The sequence below is a fragment of the Rhinatrema bivittatum genome, chromosome 1, assembly GCF_901001135.1.
Source record: "Rhinatrema bivittatum chromosome 1, aRhiBiv1.1, whole genome shotgun sequence".
In the NCBI taxonomy this organism is placed as follows: Eukaryota; Metazoa; Chordata; class Amphibia; order Gymnophiona; family Rhinatrematidae; genus Rhinatrema; species Rhinatrema bivittatum.
In genome coordinates, this window is record NC_042615.1 from 500,587,654 (window position 1) to 500,612,342 (window position 24,689).

A 24,689-nucleotide genomic window follows, 5' to 3' on the forward strand; every position below is an offset into this window, starting at 1 on the left:
CAGCCATGGGGGAAGTGAAGAGCTGAACTTTCTCTTTCCAGAGATGATTTCTAGCTCTGGTTCACTGAATTAAGGGCTGATATGTGCTCCCTTAAAGCAGGAGCTAAAATCAATTGTGGGTGAGCTGCATCATGAATGTGCTGTGCTTGGAGATTGGGGGGGCGGGTGTGGTACACAGGCTGAATAAGCAGGAGTGTGCCTGTGAGAAAGTGCAGCATGACCTGAAGCAGCTGCTTACTTCAAAAATGGATGGAGGACCTAGAAAATAGGTCCTGAAGAGGGAACTTGCGGTTCAGGAGAGTTCCTGAGGAAAATGCTTACTCTGATTGCACAGACAGTTTCAGATACTTGTGCTTTGATTTTGATCAACACTGAGGAAAGGGAGGAGCTTCCAAAAATGATGTTGGATAAAGCTCATAGATATTTGGCATGCCAGCAAGGAAGTCTGCCCAGAGACATTATAGAATGTTTCCATGAATATGTGGCAAAGGAAAGAGTGATTGTTCAAGACAGAAAATTAAAAATCCAATGGCATGGACACAAGGTGGTGGTGTTTCAGGATCTCTCTCCACTTACAATCAAGAAAAGGCATGATTTCAAAGAAGTGCTGCAGAATGGCAATTGTCGCTGCAAATCATTGTTCCCCTTTGGATTACAATTTACTATAAGCAGAGTTACGTCCAGGGTCACATCTGTAGAAGAAACTATGAAGATACTGCAGGCAGCAGGCTCGATGAATTTGGGACATATGGCCAGATCTTCTTCTGCTGCGACAGGTGGAGAGTCCAGCTCCAAATGGCAAAGGGTGCAATATGGCGGAAAGGGTCCAAGACAACATTTGAGAGGATCTTCCTCTTCTTCCAGGGAGGCGGCGACCTGAGTGATGTCTGGAGACAGTGTGGTTCTACTCAGTTATGTTTGTGGACTTGGTGGCTCTAGTATATCTGAATGCTCAGATCTAAGTCTAAATTTTGCCAATGGTTCTATGTCTGATGGTGGTTTATTTGTAGTGGGAGAGATTTCAAAGCATTTATGGTTACTTTTTGAAGGGAGGTCATGGGGGAATTCGAAGGTGGCCAGGTATTTGCTAAGTGTCGTCATTCCTTACAAAGGTGGTGGGAGAGTGATGGGATGGGGATGGGGGGCAAGGAGGACAGGGGATTTTGAGTTGGATGGGGTTGCTTGGGAGCCAAAGGTACTGGTGCAATTGGGCAGGCTGCCTGTGGTCTGGGATAGATGGGTTGGTATAAATTTTGGTACCCCTTTAGGTAATGGGTGGTGGTTCTCATTTCTCTAAAGATGGTGGTGGGCATGAGGCGCTTGTCTTTGTGTAGACAATGGGAGAATTAAAGATTATGTCCTGGAAAGTTAAAGGGCTAAATACATGTTAAAAGAAAACAGCTGTTACAAAATACTATTAAGAAGGTGGATGTGTTGCTTTGTCAGGAAACCAATATGAAAGGCTGATGCTGTCCCAACACTTTCCCCCAACAATTTTTTGCTTCGGTCATGCAATCCAATAAGTATTGTGGGGTAAGAATTCTTTTTTCTAAACATGTGGTAGTGGATGTATTCTCTGTTTTGAAGGATGTGGAAGGGAGGTACATTGTAGTCAAATTTAAAGGTGGGTTTTTGCTACATATACATTAGGGAATGTGTATGGTCACAATTCAAGCCAAGGGAAGGTCTTGAAGGGACTCTCCAATATATTACAGCAATGGGCAGAAGGACATATTAGTGGGGATTTTAATCTTACTAGATACCTGTTTTTGGATAACAGTGGTGGGAGTGGAGGGGCCTCCAGGGAAAATCAAAAAGGCTTAAAAGGTATTAGTGGCGGATATTTGTTGCATCCTTCTGAACAGAATTATGCATTCTTTTCTCAAGCTCACAAGGTTTATTCCCAGATTGATTTCTTTTTGGTAGACAACGCTTTGGTGAATAAGGTGAGGAAAACAGAGATTGATCCTATAACATGGTCCGATCATGCAGCTATGTGGATGACCTTACAGAGAATGGGTAGCCATTCAGAAGAAAGATATTGGAGGACAGAGCATTTAGTAGCTCCTGAGGCGAGAGATGAGCACCTCTCAGAAAATGAGAATCGGGAGGTGTCCGCAAGTACTATTTGGGACTGCTTTAAAGCCATTGCTAGAGGAAAGTTGATAGCCAGAGCATCTTTCTTAAAGAAAGAGCGTGAGCAGAAGAGAATACAATTTCTAGAACAGATTGATAAATTGGAAATCAGACACAAAAGATGCGTAGATGCCCGGACAGGGGAGCAGTTGGTGAAATTATGAGAGATCTTAAGGGATTTGGATGTGGGGGGGGGGGGGGGGGGGGGGAGAGTGTCTTTCAACTGGAAAAGCCAAAACAGGAATTTTGAAGGGGGTAATAAAGCTAGCAGGCTACTGGCGAGGAAGCTTAAATCCAAAAAGTTTTACAGAATCAGATTCTAAAAATTAAAGATAGAACTGGTAAGTTGGTATTTGAGAATATGTTCATATGATCCCGTTTTTCAGTGTTTTATCAGGAGTTATATCAATCGCGTATAGACATTAGCCAGCTCAATCACTATTTAGGTGAAATTGCATTGTCCAGTGTAGATTCTATGCAACAAGAAAGTTTAATAAAGAAATATCAGAAATGTAAGTCACTCAAGCGATTAAAGAGTTGAAATTGGGCAAGTCACCTGGGCTAGATGGGTTCTCTGCGGGATTTTATAAGCAGCTTAACTCTGTGGTGGCAAGGCCCCTGGCGGCAGTTTTCAATGATTTACTATTGACTAGCTGTATAGCAGATGATGCCAATAAAGCTGGAGTTACAGTACTGGCCAAGCCAGGAAGAGATACAATCCTGTGAGGGTCTTACGGGCCCATTTCTCTTATCAATTTGGATATGAAAATTATGGCAAAAATTCTAAACGTGTAGGTTGGGTGGCAAGCTCACTGATATATCCAGACTAAACTAGTTTTGTTCCAGGTAGACTCGCTGCAGATAATGTCAAGCAGAAGAAAAGATTGCCAAAGAGGTAAAGCGAGGTGACAAAACATTTTTCAGATACATCAGTGGAAGGAGAAAAGTCCAAAGTGGTATAGTGAAATTGAAAGGTGAAAAGGATCAATGGGTGGAGATAGATGAAGAAATGGCAGAAATATTAAACAAATACTTCAGTTCAGTGTTCACTAAAAAGACGACCCCGGAGAAGGACCGTCGCTAGTTAACAAGAAACTGGAGGGGAGTAGAATGGATGAAACTCCATTTACAGAAGAGAATGTATCGGAAGAGCTAGGAAAACTGAAGGTGGACAAAGCCATGGGGCCTGATGAGGTTCAGGCCAGGATACTGAGGGAGCTCAGAGATGTGCTGGTGGCTCCGCTGAGTGACCTGTTCAATAGATCCCTCGAACGGGAGTGGTGCCGAGAGACTGGAGAAGAGCGGTGGTGGTCCCGCTTCACGAGAGCGGGAGCAGAGAAGAGGCTGGTAACTACAGGTCGCTTAGCCTCTACTCTGTGGTGGGAAAAGTAATGGAGCCGCTGCTGAAGGAAAGAAAAGTGAACTATCTACAAGCAGCAGAATTGCTGGACCAGAGGCAGCATGGTTTCACCAAGGGAAGGTCCTGTCAGACGAATCTGATAGACTTTTTGATTGAATGACTAAGGAATTGGATCAAGGAAGAGCAGTTGATGTCATCTACTTGGACAGGGGGTTGTAAAAAAAACAAAAAACAAAAAAAACCCAACCCAACCCTTCAAATTTAATTCATTGCAACCTTCCCGACGCCCCCATCCCCCCCAAGACTTGCCGAAATTCCCTGGTGGTCCAGCGGGGGTCCCAGGAGCGATCTCCTGCTCTTGGGCCGTCGGCTGCCAGTAATCAAAATGGTGCAGATGGCCCTTTGCCCTTACCATGTGACAGGCTATCTGTGCCATTGGCCGGCCTTTGTCACATGGTAGGAGCAATGGACAGCTGGCCTGGGCCCCCCCCCCCCAGGGACTTTTGGTAAGTCTTGAGGGGGGGTGTCTGGCAAGTCTTGGAGTGCAACCACACGTCCACCTATAACTAGAGCTTATATTTCAAGCCCACTTCAAAAATCCTGAAAAGTCAAGCTAGGGCTTATTTTCGGGGAAACATGGTATGTATACCCTGGAGGAAAGGAGGAGCAGAGGTGATATGATACAGACTTTCAGATACTTGAAAAGATTTTAATGATCCAAAGTCAATGACAAACCTTTTCCATTGGAAAAAAAACCAGAACCAGGAGTCATGATTTAAAACTCCAGGGAGGAAGACTCAGAACCAATGTCAGGAAGCATTTCTTCATGGAGAGGATGGTGGATGCCTGGAACACCCTTGTGCAATGGATGCCTGGCCATCCATTGCACAAGATGGTGCCGGTCATCCATTGCTCCTACCATGTGACAGGGGCTGACCAATGGCACCGGTAGCACCTGTGACATAGAAGGTCAATGGCTATCAGAGCTATTTTGAATACCAGCAGCTGAGGGTGTGAGTGCAGGAGATGGCTTCCGGATCCCCACTAGACCACCAGGGAGTTTTGGTAAGTCTTTGGGGGGGGGGGCCAGGAGGGTGGGGGGTTGTACTTAATTCAATTTTAGCCGGGAAACGAATAAGAATTAACGCATGTATGTATGTATCGGGGTCCCCCCTTGCCGAATGCAACGTATCTGTGCTCCCCCCCCCCCCCCCCCCGATGAATACGAATCCCGAATGCAACGTATGGCGTCCCTCTGAACATCCCTATAATTAAGCTCCTTCAGTCTCATCTCATATGGCTTGTAGTACAAACACCATACTATTATGGACAGAATAGAAGTGGTCCAGAAAAAACGTCCAAATTTTTTTTTGAAACGTCTCCAGGTATTCCAGGTAAGGCCTCACCAAAGATCTGTAAGGAGCATTATCTCCTTTTTCCTACTGATTATGCCTCTTTGATGCATCCCGGCATCCCTCTGGCCTTAGATATTACCTTGTCCCATTGTTCTGCCACCTTCAGATTATCACACTACCACCCCTAGGTCACTCTCCCAGTTCGTGCTTCCAACACATACAGCTCCTTCGAATTGCCACATTCCAAATACATAACTCTGTACTTCTTGGCACTGAATCCCAACTGGCAAACCTTCAACCACTTCTTGAGTTTTACTAGATCACTTCTCATTTTCTCTATTCCTTCAGGTGCATTCAACTCTGTTGCAGATTTTAGTGTCATACACAAAAAGACATTTTATCTTCTAATCCCTCCACAATATCGCTCAAAGACACTGAAAAGAACCAATTCCCAGAACCAATCCTTTAACTTCACTTTTCTTTCTTCAGAACAGGTTACATTTACCCCTACTCCCCTACAAAGTTAAAATAAATGACAAAGAATCCCACCCCAATCCTTCAAAACAAGGAGTACCACAGGGTTCTTCACTTTCCCCTACCCTGTTCAATATATATCTACTCCCTTTATGCCAGCTACTCAATAACCTCAACCTCACCCATTTTATATACGCGGATGATGTGCAAATTATAATCCCCATCTCGGACCCCATGTCCTCTACTCTAAATTTTTGGAATAACTGCTTACACGCCATCAACCTTCTTCTCTCGAATCTCAACCTGGTCCTTAATAAGCCAAAACAGAACTCCTGGTTAACAACCCCCTCGCCAACAATGCAATTACTCCACTAGCAAGCCAGGTCAGAGACCTTGGGGCCACCCTCGACTCTAGAATGAATTTCAAAAAGTTCATTAACGCCACAACCAAAGAATGCTTCTTTAAGCTACAGGTCCTGAAGCAGCTAAGACCGCTCTTACACTTCCAAGATTTCCGTTCAGTGCTGCAAGCCATACTGTTTTCAAAAATAGACTATTGTAATGCTCTGCTACTCAGTCTCCCCGCCTCTTCTACTAAACCTCTACAGATGCTGCAAAACGCAGCGGCCAGGATCCTTACAAACACACGTCGTAAGGACCACATCACACCTATCCTAAAAATCCTACACTGGCTACCCATCCAATTTAGAATACTCTTCAAGGCTCTCACCATCATCCACAAATCAGTCCACCAGCAATCCACACTCCAACTCGCCATCCCTCTCGAACTACATACTTCCGATAGGCCGATCAGAACCGCCTACAAAGGTTCGCTCAAGGCCCCCCCCCCCAACAAATCCTCGGTCCACAACTCTATTCATAAGCGAGCACTTTCGACAGCAGGTCCGCTCTATTGGAATTCGCTTCATCCAGATATACGCCAGGAACAATGCCATCTCTCCTTCAGAAAAACTGAAAATCTGGCTGTTCACACAAGCTTACAGCTGAAGGAATCCTCTATCAACCAACATTGACTCTCACCCTTCGACCTCTTCCCTAATCCCTCTCCCCCCCCCCCCCCCCCTCCAGTCCCGCCCAATTTCCAGTCCCCTGCCCTATCACCCCCCCCCCCCGGCTCACCTTCCCATGTCTCCCCTCCCACAGGATATATTATGTTAATAATCTCCTTAAGATAAATCTCTGTTTATGTCTCGCTACTATATTGTTTTTCGTTGATTTTATCACTCTCCAGTTATCGTGTTAAAAATCTTTCCTGTCTTCCATCTTCCATGTTCTCGCTCCCTGTTTAAATGTAACTTTACCTTCTACTTAATTGTTAATTGGTTTCCCCCTGTTCTATTGTAAACCGGTACGATAAGACCTCGTCTTGAGTATCGGTATAGTAAAAGAATTTAAATAAATAAATAAATACAAACATCTGTCAGCCAATTTGTAATCCATTCCACTACTTGGGATCTACTCCCAGGCTTCTCATTTTATTGATGAGCTTCCTATGCAGGATTGTATCAAAAGCCTTACTGAAATCCCAAGTAAACCACAGCGAGTGCTCTTCCTTGATCCAAATCTCTAGGTGACAAAAACAGGATATGACAGAACCTTCCTCCGGTAAATTCATGTTGTATTGGATTCTGTAATCCATTTGATTGCAGATAGTTCGTTAGCCTTTCCTTTAGCAGTCTCACCACTGATTTCCCCACACCGAGATAAGGCTAACCAGCCTGTAGTTTCCAGTCATCCAGTAGTTTTGTTTATTTTTTGATTACTGAAAAGTGCTGTTGAGAGACTACCAAGGCAGCAAAGCAACAAAGTTATGCAAAACTTTAAAGATTTCTAAAAAAGAGTAAGATTTTGAAATCAAGAAAAACAGCACACACCTCTTTGCTGTAGCTCAGATTTAAAAAGCCTGAGGGGCTCACAAGGCAGCACTCATGAAGGAACTCTCGCATATGCTCAGTAGAGCAAAAGTTCAATGAGTCAGAGTCCATTTGACACCATCAGACAATATTATCCACGTGACTTAGCTAATTCAGCCCTGTTGTCAAATTTTTTCTTAGCACCTCTCCATACAAATCTCATGTTTATCAATGCATTAGCTATTACTTCTCTCCCTCCAATGCAGAGAAGTGCATAGGTTTTACTAATTTTATTTTATTTTTTAAACACTGTAGATTTAATCCCTGATCAGTGAAAGAGCAAAATTTCTGGGCTACTGGTAGTCTATGTTATGGGTCTGAGTCTGGAGTTCATGGTGTTCAGCAATTATGTGCATAAAAATTTGTGCACAACTCATGCTTTCTATGAAAACATGATTTATGGTTAGAGAAATTGTACGAGACTTTTTGCGTGCACAACTTTTATAGATACATGTCATCTGCACACAATGGGGCTGATGCAATATTGGTGCATAGAAAACAGGTGCTCATTGCTCAGCGCCCGCTTTCCTAACATGCACCTAACCACCTCTCCTGGGCACCTGAACATTTAAATGACAACACACTAGGGAAAATTGTGTGTCCCTAACGCATCCTTGGCATCGGGCGTGCAGCAGTCATGTCCAGGGGCCCAGCAGCTGACCTAACCTAAGCTCCTTCCCCCCCCCCCCCCCGCCCCCAAGGTCTGGCCCGCTGGGCCAAGTGGTCCAAGTCGGACCCAGGGGTCCTGTACCTGAAACTGGGAATCAGAGATCCATATGATAAAACCGCAAGTCTCCTCCTTCCCGGCCAGGAACATCTGCCGGAGACCCTCCTCCAGCAGGGTTGTTCCCGATTGGTCATTTTCACCGACATGTGACCGTGAACGGACCAATCAGGAACAGCTCTGCTGGAAGAGGGTCTCCAACAGCAGATTTGCAGTCTGGCAAAGGCTGTTTTATCATATGGACCTTGGATTCCCGATTACAGGTACAGGACCCTCGGGTCCGACCTGGATAGCTTGGCCCATCGGGCCAGACCTTGGGGGTGTCAGACAGTTTTTGTTTTAAACCTTTTTCTGTTCCTCCAACTTAATATCGCCATGATATTAAGTCAGAGGAGCTACAGAAAAGCAGTATTTTCTCTTTCTGTACACTTTTTGGACTCCTCAAAAGTTAATGCCTACTCCTGACAGGCATTCATTTTTGAGGGTAAAAATGTGCATGTCTGGCACAGTTTTTTTTTTTTTTTTTTTGCATCAGGGGAAATAGCTAATAGCCTTATCAACATGAAGTTACATGAGATGAACACTATTAGCGAAGCGCTCTATTGGACACGCATTTTGTACGCACTACTCCCCGTTTTGCATCGGGGGTTATGGACACGCATCCAATCGCATGTTGAGCTGTTTGCTGCAGCCAACATTCGGTATTGCAGCGGCCCCAATGCACAAACTTTTTAGTGACAAAACTTAATACATTTCTTGGATAGTTTAAGAGTTGCACTCCCTTTCTTAGTTCCAAAAAGAGGCCCTAATATAGTAAAACATGAGTAAAAGTAGTGCCGAATTTCAGCTTATGTTTTTTTACTCTCAATGCGCTAAAAAAAAAAAAAAAATTATCTGCTAATGCAGTAAGCCAATATGTTAATGCATCAGGAGTCTAAAAAAGTGCACAAAGCCAAAAATGTGCATACACAAAACATGTTTAGGGTACATAAAATATGGTTTCTTCACCTTATATTTTCTCCTGTTTATTAACCTTTATATAAATCACCCTGTGAAAAACTCTGGATGCACAGGTGCAGAGCCAAAGGGACAGCATTTCTATGTAATTTTCTCCTGACCAGACCAAAGTATATATAGCAAACAGGAATTCAAAAGAGTTGACAGTTACAGTATAAAAAGAACAGTTTCATTAATGTAACAATTATTTACATCCAGTATGGACTGATTAGGTAAGGTTTAGAGCAGGGGTCAGGAACCTTTTTGGCTGAGAGAGCCATAAACGCCACATATTTTAAAATGTAATTCCATGAGAGCCATACAATATGTTTAAAACTAAATACAAGTAAATGTGTGCATTTTATGTAAGATCACACTTTTAAAGTACAATAAGTCTCTGAAAATATTACACCAGGCCTTAAGACACCAATACATCTCCTATTAGGAAAACGGACCAAGTCAGGCTGCTATAGAGTCCTACACAGAAACTACACGCCAGCAGAAAACCTCACCTGAATCACGTGCTGTCCCTCACCTAACATAGAATAAAGAGACCAAAACGCATAACAAGAAGCATGCAGACAAAAACTGAATTGGAAACTGCAACAAGCCAGAGTCTCTGTATGCAGTGTAACAAAGGAAAAAAGAAACATCACACATCCTTATAAAACAAATCAAGAAATATAAAATCATCAGCAGTAAAACTGTACTAACAAAAAGAACATATTTCGAAACAGCTGATGAGTGGAATATCCAATAATTAAAAACTCATATAAAACATTTCCAGATACCAACAAAATATTTCAAAATAGCAGACACAAAGATCCAGTAATGAAAAATAATAAGGATACAAAACTTTTTTTGCTCTGCATACCTGGGAACGTTTGATATCCAGGTGTCCTGAGATTGTTCTGAATTAGCAGGAGGTGGGGTGGTTTGCTTGGAACTTTCTCCTCTCTCAGTCACATACCAGCGCTCTCTCTCACACTGGCTCTCAATGACACACCTATACACACATGCTCTCAGTCACTCACATATACAAATGTTTTTTCTCTCTCACTTATATAGGCTCTTAATTACACATTTACACACATGCTGTCTATCTTTTCACGCTTACACACACACAGGCTTTCAATCACATAAATACATGCTGTCTTTTTCTCTCACACACAGACTCTCATTCACATGCTTACAAACATGTCCTCTCTTTCTCTCATTTACACACAGGCTCTCAATCACATACTCACATGCTCCCTCACCTAAATCAGCTCTCAATCACACACAGACACACATGGTCTCTCTCTCTCATTTAAACACAGGCTCTCAATCACATACTCACATGCTCCCTCACCTAAATCAGCTCTCAATCACACACAGACACACATGGTCTCTCTCTCTCATTTAAACACAGGCTCTCAATCACATACTCACATGCTCCATCACCTAAACCAGCTGTCAATCAGACACAGACACACATGATCTCTCTCTTACTTATACACACAGGCTCTTAATCATACATACACATGATCTCTCTCACACACAAAGGATCTCAATCATACACACATACTCTTTCAAACAAACAGGTTTTCAATTACAAACTTACACATACAGGTTCCCAATGGTAAACTTACATTCATGCTCTCTCTCTCACAGGCAGGATCTCAATCACAGACATACTCTCTTTCACATATACAGGCTCTCAATCATTCACATACATGCAATCTCTCACTCACACACACAGGATCTCAAACACACATGCTTGCTCGCTCATTCATTCACTCTCTCTCTCCCCCCCCCCCGGGGAACTCGCGGCAACAGCAGCCACCTCCCAACGCTAACCTCCTTCATTTTCAGCCCTCGCGGAGGCGAAGGCGGAGTCCCATCGGCCGCGGTTGAAGATTTTCATTTTCCTCCGAGCCGCGCTGCAGTCTTCTTCCCGCGCAGGCACCCGATGCTCTCCACTTCCTCTTCCGGGCCGCGGGAAGAAGAGAGCACCTGCTCTCTTCTTCCCGCGGCCCGGAAGAGGAAGTGGAGAGCATCGGGTGCCTGCGCGGGAAGACCCGCGCAGGCACCCGATGACTCCAGCGCTGGCACCCGGCTGACACCCGATGACTCCCGCGCAGGCACCCGGATGACTCCAGTCGGCGTGCTCTCTTCTCCTCCCCCCCGCGGCCCGGAAGAGGAAGTGGTGAGCATCGGGTGCCTGCGCGGAAGAAGAGACCACGCTAGTGTGGTCTCTTCTTCCCGCGCAGGCACCCGATGCTCTCCACTTCCTCTTCCGGGCCGCGGGGGGGGGGGAGGAGAAGAGAGCACGCCGGTGCCGCTGACTCCAGCTGTCCTGCCGCGTTCCGCCCGGGCTGACAGCATTTTAAGCCCGGGCGGCGGAGGACCGGGGAGCAGCTGGGTCAGCGGGGAACCGCGAAGTATGGCGACACGTGTCTGCGAGCCAGATGCAGCCCTCAAAAGAGCCATATCTGGCTCGCGAGCCATGGGTTCCCGACCCCTGGTTTAGAGTATTCTTTGTATGCACTGTAGTGTCGATAAATTTAAGGGGGGGGGGGGTTGTGAGTTAATGGGAAGGCAAGGGTGATGTGTTGCTCTAGGGTGTTAGTCTACCGCGTAAATAGCCATATTTTCAGTTGGTGTCAGAAATCCATGTAGCCATCAATTCCTTGCTGGTAAGAACGGGGGAATGTGTTCCACAGTTCTCAGGCTGCTCCTGTGAAAGTTCTGGGGATTATTTTGTCTTAAAAAGTTTTGAGGAATAGAATTATTGCTTGGCTTGAACCATAACAGATTTTTTGGTGGGCAATATTTTTACCTTTTTGGTTAGGTATGTGGAGCCAATGTTAGGTGCCCTGAATTTGATCCGGTATTAAAGGTGGATTACAAATATGAAATTAAAAGTTAAAAAAACATTTAAGGTAAACTGTTTCTGAATCCAACCTCTGGCTTTTAGAGAGACAACATGCACACCTCTGCTGTGGTACAAAAGCAATGAATGCCCTGTAACAGCCATTGCTCCAGACTTCTGACGGGAGGCACCATCTGACAACCATTACTCGGTCATGCAACTAAAGAGATTTCCTCTGCCTTTCCTCTCCCCCCTCTGTTCAGACATCAAACCCAGTCTTCAAAGTCTTCCTGTCCAGATTTATTATTCTAAGTAATTTACTTGTTGATAATGGTTTGCATAGTCACCTTGAGCACTCTGGTGATAAGGAGAGTTATATATTTGGAGTTCAGCCTCTCTCTCTGCCTTAAAACATCTTTCAGATGGGCAACACATACATAAAAGGACATGATAAAAAAAAAAACAAACAATTTCAGTCAATTCTACTGGAACTTGTGAAGCACTTTTGAAATGTGGATGAAGACCCATGCCTAACAAAACTAGTAATCCTAGACATTAAGTACGGAATAGCAAAGTAAGCAAAAAATGGGTCCCAACTACTGTGCAGCTTACTATAAAAATAAATGCCTTCCTCTTCTGTTTTAAGGCCAAAAAACAATTCTATGTGGTAAGCTAAGCAGAAATGGTTTCCAATTTCTAATTTAGCTATGGGAGACAAAGAAAAAACCACAAGTTTTACTATCACTTATACCACCTATTGCATAATGAAAATATGTTTTTGGTATATTTTCCACTAAACTAGATTTAGGCATTTTATATACCATCGTTCCAGAAGAAAATCACAACAGTTTACAAAGCAACATTCATATTCTATATCCCCCCATTTACTATATATAGAAAATGTACCAAGTCTTTACTTCCTAAACAAGCCCTTTGTTTAAGAGGATTACTACATCAACACACAACAAGTAATTAGTCAAGGAAATTCTTTGTTCTTAACTGTTGCTGACTTTAAGCTGAATAAAAGTCATTAAGCAGGAGGCAACCACAGGACTGAATGTTCTGAACTGAAATCTTTCTGTTGTATTTCTGGAATGTGTAATCAGGCCACATAATGCATTTATTATAATAGGCTCAGTTAAATGAAAACTCTTTAGAATCAAGCTTATTTATTCCACCAATTAATATTCTGCTGTTTCCAAAATGTTCAAAAGCAGATATGCTAACTGTTTTTGCATTAATACAAATAAAATAAAAATATAAAAATAACCTCATACATACATTTAATAATATCCCTGACAATAAAAGTCAAACTATCGACTGTGCAAAGCTTGCGTAAATAAGACTGCCTTCACCTTCTTATGAAACTGTAGATGGTCATGGTCATATGGCACAAGTGCAGAAAAATTTATGCTGATCCAGAAATCATCATAATACTTTTAATGATGGATTTCTGGATCAGCATACATTTTTCTGCACTACTGCCGTTTGTACTTTGATTATTGAGTGCAGTTTCTGCTCGTGTGTTGCTCATGGTCATGTTCATGACATACGCCCGCTGGCAGAGTTCCACAACAGAGGGGCAGCTCTAAAAAATTCAGTTTTTTTGTTTATTTTCTTGCAACCTAGAATCAACACTGAAAAGAACCACCAAAAAAGTTGTAACCTTGTGAACGCCTTGCACATGATGGACCCAGTCAGCTTGACAAACAGAATTTGTCTGGATACAATCGCCTTATGAGTCAATGTTAAACACCTTAAATTTTATCCACTCTGTAATAAGGATTTGCACTAGCATCACATTTATATGATGTTATGCTTACTCCCCATCTCAAACCATAAACCATGCAAACTGCAGAATGTTGTACTAAATCAAGAATATGAATTACATATTTTGATAAACCCACATATAAAGAATTGCAATAATCAAAATTATATAAATCAAACACTTGAATAAAACTCAAAAGTCTTGGGGAGCACAGCCTGTGAAAAGAAGTCCTAGCTACCTTCCTGATTTGTGCTTTCAGGGCGAGAATGGAGTCCAAAGTAGTACCTAAACTTCGCATTTTCTCATATATCTCATTGGAATGTCATTCTTTTGCCGAAAATGAATTACTGGTTGTCTATGAAAAATTACTACCAATAAACTGTGAAGCAGAATTAAGAGATGCTGTTAGCAGCAGGTCTCTTAGAAAAGGCTAAATTCGATCTTTCCTACTTTGCTAGCACTATTCTACAGCATTGTCCAGAAGATAGGATAACACATCGGCCTGTGGGTTTAAGTATTAATATTGGATAGTCACCAATTGAATACCAGACTGGCTTTCTTCCTGGTCTTTCCAGAGCAAGGAACTAGAAATCCAGGACTAGATTTAGTCATAAGCAACATAGGCACATGCCTTGGGCACCAAATTCTGAAGATGTCCAAAAACTGGGATTCCCACTGCTGTGCTCTTTCTAGGGGTAGGGGAAAAGCATGAATCTGTTGCCTTAAGCCCTCTGCCTATGGGCGCCATCTTAAATCCGGCCCTGTTAAGTTTCTAGAACTGGCATAAGGTAAACCCTCAGTAACAGGCCAATACAGTATGGACGTGCTAAAAAAGCGCATCTGTTTTCGGCGCATGCTCTCCTGGGTGCGAGATACAGAATGCAAATGGGGGGGCATACACCCACAGGTTAGGAAAAACAGACACTTGTAAAATTGAGCGTTTGTTTTCCTAACCTGATGGGGTTTTTTTTGTTTTTTAATCTTTTATTTCACCTTTTGGTTCCCCTGACTTAATATCGCTACACTTTTTCGGGCTGCTCAGAAATTACCACCTGCCCAATTTCTGAGTGTAAAAGTGCAGATCGGCCGCACAATTTTTTTCTTGCATCACGGGCAAATGACTAAAAGCCTCATCAACATGCATTTGCATGTGATGAGCACTATTAGTTTGGGGGAGGGTTTGGACACGCTAAACCCCTTATTGTATAAGGGGTTGTGGACACGCATCCAAAACATGTCCAAACAGGGTTAAAAAGTGCACTCAGCTGTATTCATATAGTATCGCCCTGTAAGTGAATACAATACTAAACGAGGCTTAATTACACAAGACTCAAACCAAGTTAAAGTCTGATTTCATGGCTTTAGCCTGGAAAAAAAAGCAAAGCACAGACAGACCGCAACTATGTTCACACACCCACCTAAAGCATTTGAGGCTAACTGCCAGCCAGAAGTAAAGGCACCAAGTGCTCCAAACATGTGGCCAGAAAATGGTAAACAGCCTGACTGCCATGTTCTCCTCTTATCACTTTCTGACGTGCACTTATTTTGGCAGCCCACACTCCAGATTACTGTGCAGGCCTATGATAAGAACCCCTCCGTAAAGCCCAAATCGTACTGTGCTAATGAAATGGGCTGTTGCCTGATGACGCCCATAGATTATCAGCATTGCTCCAAGTGTACCCAAACACCAGTGTGAAAGTGCATTTTGCAGGAGCCAGGGATGCAGTTTCAAAACAATCTACTTTAAATGCCTGCCATCCTCATGGAGTCAGCTTCCAAACAAAGTGCAACATTTGTTATTTGTCAGCAGGACAAACCTGCAGTCTGAAAGTAAAGTAATTATTGTTTCATTCTCAAATCTTTCAGACTCTCTCCGCATCTCCTGATGAAACTACTTCGTTCCCCCACCCCCAGGACTGAACCAACAGTTGCACAACTAAAAACTGATCATATCTGAAAATAAATACAAAACAGGAGATTGACCTGACAGCTTAGCTTCCTTACATGAAGGCATCGAATACTGGATAGATGAGATTAAAACTTCATGGTTTAAAAAAAAAAAAAAGTCAGGATCCAAGAAATTTATTTTACTTCAAGTTTCTCAGTCTGTTAAAACCCTCTAACAACCAATATTAAATTATTTCCCTTTCCAGCACTGTTAGGCCGATCCAATAAATTTCTGTGGAAAACGGGTGCTCAGTGTTTAGCACCCGCTTTCCTAACGCATACCCAGTCACCTCTCCTGGGCACGCAGTCTCTTTAAAATAAGGGGGTCACACCAAAAAGGAGGCACTAGGGAAAAATGTGCTCTGGGCAGGTGTTAATTTCTGAGGCGCACATTTTGTTTTTTGGAATGGGGAGGGGGGAAGAATAGCTAATAGTCTCATGAGTGGTTGAATGCGCTAATCCCCTTATAGAATATGAGGTTGTGGACGCGCATCCAAAACCCACCTCCAACCACTGGTTAAACAGGGCACTTGGCTGAGCGTGCTATATTGCATTGGCCTGTGTATGCACTACTTTCCACTTCACAATTCTAGTGGCTCACTATATCATAGCTTCCACCCCCAATATACTGCACCACCTTCATCCTGAAACAAAACTATACAGAAAATAAATCGGTCTGCAGCTAAAGATTAATGCTCACTCACAGCTACCGCGAAATATACGTGGTAAGCTTCCTCCCCTCCCCCCCCCCCCCCCAAGACACAAATTGGAACAAACCCTTTAGTGCATTTCTTTGGGCACCACACGTCTCTAGTGTTTGCGCAACAAAAGCTTTCAGCAGATATTTGAAATTATTTTTCCCCCGTTTGTCAGTGAGAATCTTCACTGCGTGCGTGCAGGCAGGCAGGCAAGGTGTTTTCAGCCAAGATGTCTGGCATGGCCGCAACTGGAATATTGTCTTGTACACGTCTGAGCATTAACGTCATGTAAGGCACGAGATGCCGCTTTGGCACGTTCATTCTTAAATAAACGTAGGTGATGCTGTACATAACTTTTTACTGGGCCAACAAAATACATTCGACTAGTTTTCGAAAGCCACGGTCTTATTAGCTTCGTACACAACGAACTGAAGGAGGATTTGCCTGAAGGTACTTGTACTCAAACATTTGGTTTTAAAGAAACACTACCCGTTTCAAGAAACCTAGAGCTTATCCGTTGTGGAGGAGGTGAAAGTGGGAGAAAGGTCAGAAAAACCTTAGCTTCGGTTTGCATCTAAAAGCTCTCCGATCTCTATTTGTCTTTTGTAACAGATGGTTGGGGGAAAACAGTGGGATTAAAGTCAAGGATGCAGGTTTTATGCAATTTAAAAAACGTGTCTTTTTTTAAGTGTCTATATAGAGACACACACACTTGAGAATTCCTTGAAAAATCTAATGCCTGTTTAACGTTACGCGTTTGTATATGTATTTATACACGCACACTTTTTTTCCTTCCTGAATGTTGCAACATTACAGAAGAGCCCCAGGATTATGTTTCTCTCCTCCCACACAGCTAATGCCACCTCGCCCCGCTAAAGCAACAAGCGACACCTCCGCCCCCTCCTCTTAACGGGGGTTTGTAAACACGGAGTCTGTTTTAACAGCACCGCTAGCTTTTGTGTTTGTTTTGCGATAACTCACATTGCGGTAAGACTGCAACGGCAATACGGCGCTAGGAGTCTGCCCCAGCCCGGGAAGGCGGAATAGGATTTCCCCTATTACCGCAGCGGAGGCGGCTTTTGCTGTTATTGCACGGACTGTTATTAAGACCATTCCTCCCCTACAGTTGTGCGCGTCTCACCTTGCACCAGCTTTTTCATATCGTTGTAGCGGCCCCACAGGAAGCTCTTGCTGTCCACCTTGGGGGCGGCGGAGGAGGAGGAGAAGCAGCGGCCCGACAGCGTCTCGTCGGCTCTGCGGGGCGGCGGGCACTGCGCCCCTCCGCTCTCGCTGCAGTAACCGACGGCGGGCGCATTCGGGGTGGCGGTGGCTCGGGCTCCCTCTCGCAGGCCCCTCAGCAGGAGGCGGCAGCAGCCGCTGGTGCCACACACGAGGGGCGCCATTTGTCAGCCTTCTCTCCCCCCCGCACCAGCGAGACTCAGCAGGCGCGCCGACCCAAACAACCAAAAATGAACTGCACCGCCCCCATCTCCCCCTCCAGAATCAATGCTCCTCCCCGCGTGCACGGGGGCTGTTTCAAGCTCCGCCCTGAGGCTGGTCTCCCGCCCTCTCCCTTACATTGAACCGAGGTTTGAAACGCATTGCCCCCCTTATATTTTTCCCCTGGCTACTTAGCCAGCGGTAGCCGATTCTTAGTAGAAGGCTAGGTGTTGTTTTGGGAAGCCTTTTCTCGTTATTTAAGTGAAAGCGGGTGAGCTTGTTTCACACTGCTGATAATGGGTGGCAAGCGAGCGAGAGGGTTAGAGGAAAAGAAGGTGGGGGAGGGAAGGAGTGGGAAAAGGAGGGGCGGCGGGGGGGGGGGGGGGGGTAAGGAACCAATGGCTGCGGGGACAATTCAAATGGGGAATAGGGATTGGATGTAGGAGCATAGTAGTAAGGGGCAGCCGTTTTCACGCCTCAGTTGGCGAGACGGCTGAGGCAGCAGGCAAGCAGCTTTTGTGGTGTTTCTGTGAGTGGTTATTAATAAAAATAAAAAAAAAGTTTTAAATTGAATGGGGTGGCATTGAAAGGTTAATTGGATTAACAGAGTCATAGCCTGGGGATTTTATAGCACTGGGGCTTGTGCTATGTCTCGTAGAGGGCGGGAGCGTGGCCGCGGTCCTGCGCGAGGCCAGGGGTTGGGCTGCACCGATCCTGCGTTGCCTGTCTTCCTTTTAAGTAAGACTGCTGCTGATATGTCTCCTGGTCAGCTCGCCAGTGGGGGAGGGTTGGGGCCGCACGAGGTTTCCAACGTTTGCAGGGGTAATACCTTGGATCTGACGGTCACGAGCGCTGCGTTGTCCTCAGCCTCTGGCACGGCAGAGCAGGTGATCATGCCGGCAGACTCAGGGGAGAGGGGCACAGAGTCTGCTGAAGTGGAATTGTTCGATCCTCCACAAGTGCTTTCGGGTGCAGTGGGGGTAGGGGCGGAGGCAGAGATTTCTATTAATGCCTCCGTCATGGACTTTAGTTTCCTTTCAGATGCTAATGAGGCTCGAGGCAGAGTATCCCCGAAGGAAAGGGGGGAGGGTAACCATGGAGATGGGAGGGCGGTTGCTAGCAGGGGGAGGGGCAGCAATACGAAGGGACAACGAGGCAGCCGTTTGAGGGATAATGCCGGGATCCCTTCAAGCACAGAAAAAAAAAGGTGCTGCTCGTTTTCAGGTCAAGGCAGGGAGAGGTAGGAAAAAGGGTTTTTTTTAGAAGCATCCACGATTGGGGCCAGAGCCAAGACAAGTGAATTTACCAGTAATGTGCAAGGGCATGTTCAGGCACAGAGGACAGGTTTTCAATCTAGGACAGCCCCTTTAGTTCAATATTGTAATGCAGGTGAGAAAGCTAGTTTAATCACAAGTTCCGTGGGGAGGAGGCAGGGCATACAGAGTAAGTTACCCAGAGGTATTCAGGAGAGTTCAGGGTTTGATTTAGAGCAGGGTATGTTAAGGGAAGGGAAGCAGGTTATTGAGGACAGGGATATTGGTGACATGGGAAATTTTGGAGGATGGCCAGATTGGTATGGTAAGGAGTCATGCAGGGGTATGGTACAGAGTTCGGGTCCAGTGGGTTGTATGGGAGGGAGGGGCATAGAAAGGGGGGTAAATTTCCTAGCAGGGGTGGTTTTGAGGGCAGAGTAAGGCATGAGGTGTCAGAAGGGAGTTTAGGTAGGGAAAGGGGGGCATCTTTTCTTGCAGGACCTGAAGAGGAGGGGATGCCTGGAACTTCGAGTCAAGAGGCCTGGCAGGACAGGGAGTTTGCAGGACCGATGACAGGTCAAGACAGCGGTAGTTCCAGAAGGGGAGGATGGCATTCTGCATCCGGGCAAGAAAAGGAGGTTCCAGTGGAAGCAGGTGAGAGAGTCAAAGGGTAAAAAAAGGAAGGTTAAAAGAAAAAGTGAGGGAGTATCATCCAGTTCCTCCGATTCAGAGGACTCCTCTGATTCGGGGCCAAATTACAAGGAAGTATTGTGGGAGGGGCCTCAGCATGGGGTAGGGCAATCAGCGGGTGCTACATTAGCGGAATTGTGGGAAGGAGTACCGAGAAAACTCCGCAGACGCATTCGCAAGAGGAAGTATGTGAATATTTTTAGGCCTTTGGAAGGGAGAAGGGGATCTAAGAAGAGTAGAAAGAAGGATAAGAAGTCCGGAGGTCCTCGGGTAACTAAGAATATAGTGAATTGGGTGAGAGGATTTTTGCGTTTGGCCAGTGTGGTGGGTCATTATGATCCATCGCAATACGGAGCGTTGTTGTCATATGCTGACAGCATACTTGGAGCGTTCCGGGATTATGAGGGTTGGGCATGGCTCAACTACGATGAAAAATTCCGGGATAAGATGGAGGGCAGTAATGTCTTGGGGTTCACAAGATATCAACTTGTGGTTAACCCAAATGACAGGCAAGGGGTCCAGGGGTTTCAAGAGTGTTGGACAAGGTAATAGTAGTTTGGGTGGCGTTGCAGGGGCTAGCAGGGTAAGTGGGGCAGTTGGCTCCTTTCGTGCTGGAGGACCAGTTAGTAAAGGCAATACAGGAAGTAAGGCAACCGCAGGAGGGAATGACGTTTGTTGGCGGTATAGCAAAGCAGCCTGTTTATTCCCGGACTGCAAGTTCCGACATGCATGTTCATGTGCGGAGGTCCACATGCAGCCTCTAAATGTGCACAGGGTGCAAGCGGAACTCATGGCAGAGGGGGAAAAGTTTAAGGATTTGAGCAGCAAGGCTGACTCGCCAGTGGCTTTGCATGCCATGCTATACTGGTTGAGGCAGTATCCTAAGAAGGAAGTGGCTAGATTCTTGTATAAAGGGTTCTTAGAGGGTTTCGTCATCCCGTACCAGGGTCCGGGAAAAGGGGAGGGGGGAAGGAACGCAAAGTCTGCTATTAAGCATGCTGGGATTGCTAGGGAAAAAATATGGGCAGAAGTTAATTTAGGGAGAGTGGCAGGGCCGTTGGTATCGCCGCCATACGTCAATATGCATTTGTCTCCGGTTGCAGTAATACCAAAAAAGGAACAGGGTAAGTTTCGAATGATTCTGAACTTATCGTACCCAAAGGGCAGGTCAGTGAATGATTTTATACCTAAGGAGTTTTGTTCAGTGCGTTACGCTTCCTTCGACGAAGCAGTTAGTTTAGTTAAACAGGCGGGAAAGGGAGCATTGTTAGCAAAAGCAGATATAGAATCCGCTTTTAGGTTGTTGCCTATACATCCTAGCAGTTTTCCTTTGTTGGGGTTCCAGTTTGAGGGTCAGTATTATATAGATAAGTGTTTGCCAATGGGTTGTGCAGTGTCATGTGCATTTTTTGAAGCGTTTAGCACATTTTTGCAGTGGGTTGTTGAGCAGAGTACAGGCGTGGGAGGGATGTTGCATTACCTAGATGATTTTTTCTTTGTGGGACCAGCTAAGTCAAATTTATGTCAGAGGCTATTAGATGGTTTTTTGCAAGTAGCTGCTGCTTTCGGAGTACCAATTGTGAGTAATAAAACAGAGGGCCCAGTCCCTAGGCTCATCTTTTTGGGGATTGAACTCGATTCGGAAGCTTTAGAGTCACGTTTGCCAGAAGAGAAAGTTATGAGACTGAAAGGGTTGGTGCAGAGGGTACGCAGGGCTTCTAGGGTCACATTAAGGCAGATGCAAGCTTTAATTGGGGCACTGAACTTTGGTGTCGAGTAATTCCTATGGGAAGGGCGTTTATTAGACGGTTATCCAGTACCACGGTGGGGGTTAGGGCCAGTCATCACTATATTAGGGTGACACGTAGGGTAAAGGACGAATTAGGCGTGTGGGAGGTTTTCCTGGAATCATTCAATGGGGTATGCATTATGCAGGGTGCGGAGGTATCAAATTGGGATATAGAGCTTTTCTCAGATGCAGCGGGAGGGTTGGGGTTTGGAGTATACTTTCAAGGTAATTGGTGTGCAGAGAGGTGGCCAGAGGAATGGAGGGATGAAGGGTTGATTAAGAACATCAATTTCTTGGAATTATTCCCGGTAGTAGTAGCACTGAGCATTTGGGGAAAGAAGTTAGCAAATAAGAAAGTTTTATTATGGTGCGATAACTTGGGAGTGGTGCAGGTGATTAATAGACAGTCAGCGAAATGTCCGAGAGTGTCAGAGTTGTTGAGGGAGTTAGTTTTCCTATGTTTAAAATGTAATGTAACTATTAGAGCGAGACATGTGCCAGGTGAACATAATGTAATTGCTGATGCACTTTCTCGTTTCAAGTGGCAAGAATTCAGAAAGCTAGCGCCCGGAGCAAATTTGGAAGGGGATCCGTTCCCGGCACACCTGTGGCAACTGGGCCGGGTGAGGCATGGACGCTGATAAGGAAGTCACTGGCACCGGCAACATGGGAATCGTATTTGAGTGGTTATAGGGTAGTGACCCAGTATTTGGAGACAAGGGGATGGACGGGAGGCCCTGTGGAGGACGGGGTTTTAGTACAATTCATATTGTGGGCAAGACATAGGGGATGTTCGTTGACATCTGTGCGTTTGTACATTGCAGGGTTCTCTTTTTTCCAAAAGTTAAATGGTTGGGGAAATCCGGCTACGAGCTTTATGGTCAAAAGGGTTTTGGTAAGGTAGAAAAGGGAGAGGGGATGTATGCCAGATAGGAGGCTTCCCATCAGATATGAGGATCTGTTCGTTATAGTTGGGCATTTGGGAATGGTGTGTTGGTCAGATTATGAGGTACTGCTGTTTCAGACAGCTTTCGTGCTGGCATTCTTTGGTGCAATGTGAGTTAGGGAGCTAGTGGCAAATTCTAAAAAGAATGCAGAAGGAACAGGACTCATGGTAAAGAACGTTTGGGTGGGTAATAGGGGTGTGACGATTTGTATACATCATTCAAAAGTTGACCAGCAGGGGAAGGGTCATTTTGTAACTTTGGAGACAGCAAGAGATAGGCGGGTGTGTCCGGTGCGAAATATCCAGAATTTCCTGGAGGTGCGACCAAAAGTGGGGGGTTTCTTTTTGGTGCATAAGGATGGATCGCCTTTGACGGTTTATCAATTTGTGCATGTGTTAAAAAGAGTGATAAGTATTTTGGGATGGAAGACAGAGTGTTATACCTCGCATTCGTTTAGGATAGGTGCGGCGACATCGGCGGCTGAGAGAGGATTATCTAAGGAAAAAATACAAGCCATAGGACGGTGGAAGTCGCAAGCTTTTTTGTCCTACGTAAGACAGGGTTGGTAAAAAAAAAAAAAAAAAAAAAAAGTAGGAGGGGTGGGTGAGATTTAAGATAGGAGGTATTAACATTGTGTTTTCTTACAGAATTGCGGGTGCGACGGGGGGATCAGGAATGTGCCTGGGTCGTGGGCCATTCTTTCATGCATTGGGCCCATCACAGAGCGGAGAGGAGGCCATATGGATTGAATCTCTACCTGGAAGAGCTGCAATGGAGCATCAAATGGTTTAGTTGGCGGGGAATGAAGTGGGACGGATTATTAACTTTCTTGCAACAGTGTGTTATGGAGAATGGGGTGCCACAAATTTTGTTAATACATTTGGGGGGGAATGATATTGGCAAGTGGTCATGTAGGGAAATGGTGTCCAAGATCAGGAAGGATTTTGCGACCATTCTGAATGGGATGCTGCACACTGTGTTAGGGTGGTCGGACATAATTGTGAGGTATCAGTGTTTAGATTCCCCAATCTGGTACAGGGGAGTTCGAAAGATGAACAAGCAAATTGGGAAGTGGTTGGAGAGAGAGGGGGGGGGGGTTTTGGGTGAAGCATGAGTGGTCCAGGAAAGTTATTCCAGGTTTATTTAGGTCTGATGGGGTGCATTTGTCGGACGTTGGTATCGATTTATTTAATAACACGTTGCAGGAAGGATTAGAGCAGGTTATTGCCAGAATAGAGGGCCGCAGTGGGGGGGGGGGAACAATGACAACGGAGGTTGTTATTGTTCTATGGCGGAAAACCCGAGCCCTAATGTTGGTGATTTGATTGTATTGTTAAAAGGTATGCGGGGGGCAGAATCTTGTGTAGCGTGGGGGCTGCTACATGAGATGGTCAATGAGGAAGAGGGGGGCTGATGCTCAGAGGCCCTGTCGCTTACTCACGCTGGGACGCGTGGTAAGAGATGTGGAGGACACAGGCAGAGCTCTACCACTGGACGAGGTGGGGGGCATGTTAAGAACAATGTTACAAAGGGGTGGGGGGGGGGGATGTTTAGCTTTGTATTAATGTTTAGGGGGCTCGGGTCTTGTTGAAATAAACTGCGGCCTTTATTTAACCAAATAAACAAGAGGTGTGTCTTTTTGGAAAGGATGTAAGGGGGAGGGGGAGGATGGCAAAAGGAAAAGTGAGTCTTGCCTCTCCCAGTTATTGGTAATCAGTTGTTTATACTACAACGGGCGGTCAGCTGTCCGAAGAGGATGAAGATGCAACCAGTGCATTTGCACATGAGGGCAACATAAAGAATCGTCTGTTACTGATATAACATTCTCGTAGCCAATGAAATAAGGCGTGTAGAAAAAATGGGCGTTTGCTTAACATACGCATATCCACATCCCCTGTGCTCCCGATGGCAATATTCTAATGAGAATGAAATCAAAGCAGCACACAGAAAAGGTATGCTAGGGAGAAATGTGTGTTTCTGGTGCTCAAACGTATATTGTATCGTGCACACGGATATCTAAAATGTGCATCCCAAGCAGAATTGGGGACGATGCAATAACACCTGAGTTGAAAATGATGGTTTTCCTAACGTGCACACAGCCACATCCCCTGGATGCCCAATGCATTTTAAGAGAGGCGATGTAGAAGATGCGCTAGAGAAGAATTATGTGGCCCTAGCACTCAAATTGCAACTACCAGCATCTGTTTTTATCCCTCTTCTTTTGGGGGATTTTGCTGAGGTTCTAACATTTTATTTTTAAATCTAGCCAATATACATTTATTTTTCAAAACCGCAAGCAGGAAATTTAAGTGTCACAACAATAC

At 45.0% G+C, this 24,689-nt stretch overlaps 2 protein-coding genes across 2 annotated transcripts in view; one reads left to right on the forward strand and one right to left on the reverse strand.

The window, feature by feature from the left end:
- Positions 1–17,723, reverse strand: part of NT5DC2 (5'-nucleotidase domain containing 2) — a 145,575-nt gene extending 127,852 nt beyond the window's left edge. Inside the window, exon 1 of the mRNA XM_029609701.1 lies at positions 17,388–17,723. Coding sequence (XP_029465561.1) covers positions 17,388–17,649 — 262 coding nt within the window. The 5' untranslated portion in view covers positions 17,650–17,723. The remainder of the gene's footprint in view (positions 1–17,387) is intronic.
- A 498-nt stretch (positions 17,724–18,221) lies between these two features.
- On the forward strand, positions 18,222–23,892 carry LOC115095673. Its single transcript, XM_029609714.1, has 3 exons — positions 18,222–19,593; positions 21,961–22,041; positions 23,013–23,892. Exons 1-3 carry the CDS (start codon positions 19,275–19,277, stop codon positions 23,477–23,479), a joined length of 867 nt encoding a protein of 288 aa, XP_029465574.1. The 5' UTR covers positions 18,222–19,274; the 3' UTR covers positions 23,480–23,892.
- The last annotated feature ends 797 nt before the right edge of the window (positions 23,893–24,689 follow it).